We start from the raw sequence: 7,275 nt of genomic DNA on the forward strand, positions 1-7,275 counted from the left end.
GATTTACTAAACTTAGGTACTATTATATACTATTAAAATATTTTATCATAAGGATTACATTTTAACTACCGTATCATAATTGTGTGTATCTTTATGAAACTTACATACAATTACATATTATTAAAATACGGTATCATAAGGATTGCATATTAAATACCATATCATAATTGTGTGTATCCTCATTAAACTTAATGTACAATTACATATTATTAAAATATTTTAGCATAAGGATTACAGATTAAATACCATATCGTAATTGTGTGTGTCACATTGATGCTTCTTCCTGAAGAGCAGATAATTCTCACGCAGGTCTGTTCATATTTAAGAGTTGCAGGGATGCTTAGGATGTTCTCAGGAGTTGAGTTCCTTCAAGCACAAGAGGGGTACATCAAGTTGAAGCCTGCCTGCAAGTAAAAGGAAATGTGTGGCTCACAGAATAGCTTTAAGCTCGTTAATGCCCTTGCATCAGTACTTATGGGAAAACTAAGCTGAGAGTTGACTTACACTAGTAGTTGTGCTGCACCTTTTGCAGCACAGCTAGAGTTTTTCTAAATGCGTTTAAGAATGAATGTGCCCTCTTCCTAGGAAGAGAATGGAAGAACGTTAAGTGTCTGTCACTCATTCATAGGCAAAACAAAGGTGAATGGTGTTTCACTTGCAGATGTGTCAGAAACACACTGAATGGAGTACTTAAAAGCTTTTTGTGTCATCTGTGTCTTCAGCTGCTGAGTAGTGCTGTGCCAGCCTGCAGGCTGCACAGACTTAAGATGGCTTCAAAGCAAAGCACTGTAGTGTGAGGAAAGTGTTACCTGTTCTGTTCAGGTACTCACAGTGGCTAAATCCCGTGTTTTGACTTTGTTACTCTTGCAGACACAGGTTCAGTTCTATTTTCAGAGGAGTTGTGTGAACATTATACAGATAGAGCTTTGATATTAGTGAAGGAGAGTTAACTTATTTGCTACTTAAACTGACTTAATATTTTGTACATAAACTCCCAATGAAAAATGTCCATATAGGAAACTAAATATATATCGTGTGCATTTTAAAGGCTGATCTCTGCTAAAGCTTCACATGATATTATTTTTGTTTTTTAGGGTGTAATTAATAAAGTGGCCCCTAGTCACATTGGCTGCCTGATACATGGATGCTTCAATGCATCTATTCCTAAACCTGAACAAATGTCTGTTGTACAGTGGCAAGAGCTGGGGTTCAAAATAGGAGATGAACTGAAATTTCAAGTGTTGCACTTGGATTCTGATGCAGCTGGGGTGTTCTTCATTCGAGGAGGACTTACTAAAAGCAGGTATTGTACCCTAATAGAGAATATTTTTAACTGATTTAATAGGTTTGTTACAAATGAAATGATTTTAATTACGTCTTAATCTTTAAGATGTCTTAGTTTTACACAAACCCATGTCTGTATATAACCTCTGTTAGTTAGGTTAAACTAAACTTTCCTCTGTTAAGGACTTGCATTTTTCTTCTGAAAAAAATAAACTTTTTTTTTTTTGAGCTTTACAAATCTGAATGTGTTGACGTGTGAACTGTTGATTACATATGTAATGCATGCTCCAAATAACACCCCCAGATGTGTAGATTAGCTGTGTTTATGCACACGCATAGGCTTCTCAAAGGAAAGCACTCTGGTTGCGGAACACACTGTTTGCATTGACATTTACATACAAACAAGGGCATGTACATTGCATAATGACAAACAGTTAGATGTGTATTATTTAAATACTTGCTGAAACATAAGAAATGAACATGAGAAACATAAGAAGAGAACATGAGAAAATGCATCACCTTCCTCCTTATGCCTCTGTGAAATTTTAGAGCAGAGAAATTTAAATCCTGTCTTTAGAAGAGTTCATTCAAATCCTGTGTTTTAAGTGGTCATTTGCTGAACAATGTTTTCTACCAGCATGGTAATGTTTTTAATTACAAGTACAATATAACTACCACTGACAAATTCATGGCATTTTTTTCTTTGGCTTTTCTTTTTTTAATCTGGGACCATGTTTTAGGTCATTTCAGTGAATTTACAGTGAAACTACGATTTTGTCCTCATTGCCTCTGGGGTCATCTCTTCTTCCATGGCTTTAAACTGCATTCTTTCTATATTTGTTGTCTTAGACATTTTCTCCAGTGCCCTTAGTTGCAAGATAGGTGCTGGGGTTATTTATTTTGTTTGAGTGGTTTTACTTCTTTTTTTTTTTCTTTTTTTTTTTTTACTTTTCTGACATCACCTTTGTTTTAGTTAGAGCAAAGCAATTGCTTGATAAAATCAGCAGTGTGTCTTATGTGTGATTGAACTGGCCACTGGCTGTGCGTGTTTGTGAATGACTTAAAGAAAAGCCAAAAAAGCTTTACTGCACAATGTGTAATTATGAATTAGGGGATGAATAAGCACAGGAAAAGAGGAACACAAAGTGGTCTGTACAGCGTTTTAGACAAGAAATTTAGGCTGAGATTCAGAAGAGAATATTGATTATATGGTAAGAAGGAAGCCAGAAATAGAAATTACCCTGAAAGTATTAAACTGGCTTTATGATTTTCTGTGACTAGAGTATCATGTTCTCCATTTGTTGTTGGTTTTTGCAAAATGTTTACCTTTTATCTAGTTGGTGTAAATACTGTATTTTATCAGATTTTGACATTTCACTGTGTGAGGTGCACTTAGATGTCACTAATTCAGCTTATTATGCATATTTCTTTGCAGCATGCGGGCCAAAAAATCTGAGACCATCACTGACAGTACAAATGGGGATGAAATTCAAAAGCTTGACCGCCAGGAAAATGGCTTGAATGACTGTGAGGAAGCTAATGTCACAGAAGAGCCTCTAAATGAGACAGACAACCCTGAGAGGGAAAATGAAGAAGAGCAAAGTGTTGATGTTGTGAATGGATTATGTGATGATAAAAACAAGAAGAAGAAAAAGAAAAAGGGCAAGCAAGAAGAACAGGAACATGTAGTGCCTAACAGTGACTCCAGTGGTTACCAAAGTGACCATAAAAAGTCAAAGAAAAAGAAAAGAAAACATTGTGGTGAAGTTGAAGAAAGTGAATTATCTCAGCTGTCAGAAAAACCCAAAGCTAAAAAGAAAAGGGACTAAAGTCTGATGTGCCTTTCCTGAATTAGATTTCAGACTTTTTGATAAGTTCCAATAAAACCCTGTTTTCAAAATGCGTCTGTATATTTTTTTACTAAACAGTCTGCTGTACTAGGTAGGATGATGTTAATGTGCACATGTGCACCAAAACCTTGAAAGGCAGGAGCTTTTAAAGAAGTGATAGAAGAAATGGGATAGAAGCAATATCTGCCTGTTTTATTTACTAGAAAACAAGGCAAAAAAGAACCATGGAATGTAATTATGGGAACAACTGCATCACCTCTGTGCTTTCCAGTTGCATTAGCGTTAGCCAGTAGCTAGTTATGATGTTTGGTACTATAATTTCATCTTTGCTGCTCAGTGTTTTGATTTTATAATAGCAGATTAGGATTGCCTTTGGGGTTCTGGGAAATATATGTGAATTCCCAGGAGCTGAGATTTTTTTTTTTTTTAATTGTAGTAAGAGGCCATGAATGCCTGTGGATGAAACTGTAGCCTGATGTAAAGGATACACAAATTTTAGTGTCTTGGTTCTTTCAAAACACCTTTCATGGTACTCTAGGAGAAACAGTGTGATCGGTTGATTCAGAGCAAACAGGAAAGACATGAGATTGATGTGATCTAGCATAATGAAGTACTACTTATGGGTCAGAATACCTCTGAGATAGAGGTTGATAAAGCAGATGGTGATGGGATGTAGTTTGATACAGCTCATTTTTATGCATTAGTCGCATTGACTTTACATTTTCTTTCAAAAAATAAAGCTAAAATGCAACTCTCAGCTTGTTGTGCTAGTTGTGACTTTAAAACTGCTCTTTAGAATAAGAGGCGCCTATTGTCAGTATTTTTCAAATTGTTGGGATTAGTGTTTGTAGAAAGTTCTGACAATGGGAAAATGACAGTCAAGCATTAACAAATGTGCCTTTATGAAGAGCTAATTTTACTGGTGTACATGTGTGATATTTTTTTGAGTATCAGTGCTTTTGGTAGCAGTGCTTGTCTTTTCTGAGGAGTGTAGAGGAGAACTGTAGTGGGACATGATCTAGGCTAAGTCTTGAGCCAAGGTAGGAGGCAGTGATTACTTTGATATCAATGTACCGATTACAAGAAGGACAACCAGCTTTATGGAAGCCTTGTAAGTAAACAATATGAGTATGGAAATTTGTTCATCTGTCTGTTCTTAGGTGACAAAATATTTTACTCTAGTAATTAGGCTGATGCTATTAGCTTACTTTAATACGTGTATATACCCCCTCTAATAACATAGCCATTCACATCTAACATGTTCTGAACTTCAAGTGTGATAATGCTTGTTTTAGGGCTCACCTTCTGCTGTATTAATGTCTTTTAATGTCTTTTATCTTTAAAGCTCCAAATTTACTAAGACAAGTAAAAGTTACCATCTTACAGGCTCGGCATGACAGTATATAGTATGCATTATAAAATGGCACCATAAAGAACCAAGTAAAGAAAGACTTTGAAGTTATATAAGAAGGTGAGCTTAAATAGCAAATGGCTATTTAAGCAGAAACTTCAGTATATCCTCTTTTGCTTGCTCTTCAGTGTACTTGGTCTTGAGGCCAGTTTCTGGACAGTCCTGAGATTAATTTGTCCCTGTTGTGTTTCTACATATGATGATGCTGACACTTGATCTACATGCAATTTTATGGACACTGGCTTGTGTGTCCATTTCTTCCTGTACTGTGACAAAACCTGAGAAGTCAGATGATGTTTGTAATGTGTCTGTATTTACAGCACACTGCAAGGTCAACTGAGGTCAGTATTCTGGTGTGTACATAAGACAGGCTGAAAGTTGGGACATAATTTACAGTCAGAAATTAGGTATGGAGGACTTATGAGAGAGGAGGATGGTAAGTGCAGATACTTTTGCTTGATGCCTCCATGAAGAGAACGATGGAGGCAGTTGCTATTGCACATGAACCAAAGACAGAGTCGTATGACTTCATCTTGATCCTTAATAATCATTGTTGCTCACTTTAAGGGAAGGGAAACACATTTCCATCAGACCCACTGTTGGTGAGTCAAGCCTCACCAGTTCATAGAACCAGTTTCTGGCACCAAGAGTTTGTCTTGCTTCCAGCTTGCTTTCCAGCTTCTCATCAGCATGGAAAGAAAGATGTTCTGGGGTAAGAACTGAAGTTGCAACTAATGAATCAAGTAACATAAATAGTATGATAACATAAATACTTTCAGAGCTTCGAATACTCTTTTTCCACTTATGCTGCTTTACCATTCTCTTACTGAGAGTTGCTTACTGTAGTTTGTTTAACAAACTGCAAACCGGTTTGTTGATGGTTTGTCTTTTCTGAAAGGCTGCAGTAATCTCAGTTTTGGGCCTTACTTAAATTTTTGGCACACAAGTGTGGCTGGCACCCACTTGTATCATTTTTTGGTTTCCTATCTTGGGTTACAACAGAAAAGAGCAATTAAAAATAAATGCAGGAGCTGCCAATTAATGGTTGCTGAACAAGTTGTTGCTCTGATGTTGCAAACACCATAACATGTTCAGTTCTTGATAGGTTTCATGTCTTTGCAAGGGGAAGTGAAGAAAATACTTTTTAATAAGGAAGAAAAAAAGCACTTTACACAGTTGGAGGCAATATTGGCAGCCTCATAGCTGCACTGTTGATGTTCCTGTAGATACTGTTTCAGCATTCTCTAAATATGGCAAGAAAACTTGGATTTTCAAAAGTGAATTGTCACTCTGTTCATGACTTCATCACTTCTCTTTGGTTTTAACTTTCTGTGTTCCCCTGGACTTCAAATGAAAAGTGGTATATAATTTTGCATTGAGACAAGATTTTAGAGTATAGAGAACAAATATTTGTAAAGCTTCCCATGAGGTTAGGTGACTTCATATTTGCACAGTCCTTCTGTTAGTTTTTTTTTTTAGGGTGCATTCTGGTACAACTTCTGTCACACAGCAAGGAGAAGGTTAGAAAGTAAAATGATATTTTGTCCTAGGACTATATTGATAGTTACGCCAAGATAACTGTGATCTAGAAAAAACATATGCTGGTTTGATTTTTTTCCTGTTGTAACATCAAGTTAACAACAGCCAATATTTACTTATGGCTGCAGTTGATAGTCTGTATTATGAAAAATGTAGTTACGAGTTAGCCAGCTTCAAGTTTCTAAAGCAGAAAGTGCTTCTTAATGTTATAAATATTTTGATTCTGCAAACATGTTTCTCAGTGTGTTTCATGCCTTTGGCAGAAGAGCAAAAACTCTTAGAAGAAAGTATTTTTAGCTCTCATTAAAACAATTGTTTTGTACTCTCTGAAGTTTACAATAATCCACAGTGTTAACTTTTTGCTCGTTGTCTTTCCTTGCTTCTCAGAAACAAATTCTTTGCTTTTGACTTGGCGCTTTGCTGCTGCTTAAAATACACAGCCCAAACAGCCCAGTGGATGAGCTCTAGGGAAAGGCTTCTTTTAAAGTGCCTAAGTAAGCTAGCTGCCTTTTGGAAAACATGAGCCTTGGTTAAATCTGTGTCTGAGTAAACAGCTTGCCTTTGGAAGCATCCCAACCTTCGATAGCCCTCAGACAGTACAGACTTTTGTTGTAAAAAGCCTGGGATTCATTGCATACTCAAACCATTGGAGTTGTATTTTTTCTCTATACATATGAAGAGGTTATGTGATCTGATGCTCTCAGGATTATTATGGTTGACTATGAAAGGACTGAAATAATGTCATTTTAATAAGGAATGCATTTTTCTTACTATAATGTTTATTCTATTCTGCTATTTAGCTTTCAGAAATTCTGTATATTCAATAAAGCCTGAGGGATTTCAGTATCCAGTAGGATTTGCATAGAGGGAGAAGATACTTTTCCTTCTGGATTCATGTGAACAAAAATAAGACTGAATATCCAACTTTGCACTTCTCCAACATTGCCAGTAAGTAAGTATTTACAGAGAGACAACATAATTTTTTTTTCCTTTATCATGACTTTACAAATAACTAAGAGCTGGGTTAAATTCAGCTGTAAATCTTGTTGCAAGACACTTAATTGACCTGATGTTAAGGAATTAGGGGCACTTCAAGGACCCCTGCTCTGTGACATTGAATACATAGATGTTCTCCTCCCATTTCACAAACCGATATATCTATAGTGTATTATTGCTTCTGGAACATTTCTG

At 36.2% G+C, this 7,275-nt stretch overlaps 1 protein-coding gene across 1 annotated transcript in view; it reads left to right on the plus strand.

The window, feature by feature from the left end:
* The window catches only part of TWISTNB (TWIST neighbor), a gene marked incomplete at its 5' end in the record, with an annotated part of 3,450 nt that extends 337 nt beyond the window's left edge, over nucleotides 1–3,113 (plus strand). The window contains 2 exons of the mRNA XM_009080592.1: nucleotides 1,095–1,303; nucleotides 2,720–3,113. Coding sequence (XP_009078840.1) covers nucleotides 1,095–1,303; nucleotides 2,720–3,113 — 603 coding nt within the window. The remainder of the gene's footprint in view (nucleotides 1–1,094; nucleotides 1,304–2,719) is intronic.
* Between the last annotated feature and the right edge of the window lie 4,162 nt (nucleotides 3,114–7,275).

This window comes from Acanthisitta chloris, unplaced genomic scaffold, assembly GCF_000695815.1.
Source record: "Acanthisitta chloris isolate BGI_N310 unplaced genomic scaffold, ASM69581v1 scaffold2488, whole genome shotgun sequence".
Taxonomy (NCBI): Eukaryota; Metazoa; Chordata; class Aves; order Passeriformes; family Acanthisittidae; genus Acanthisitta; species Acanthisitta chloris.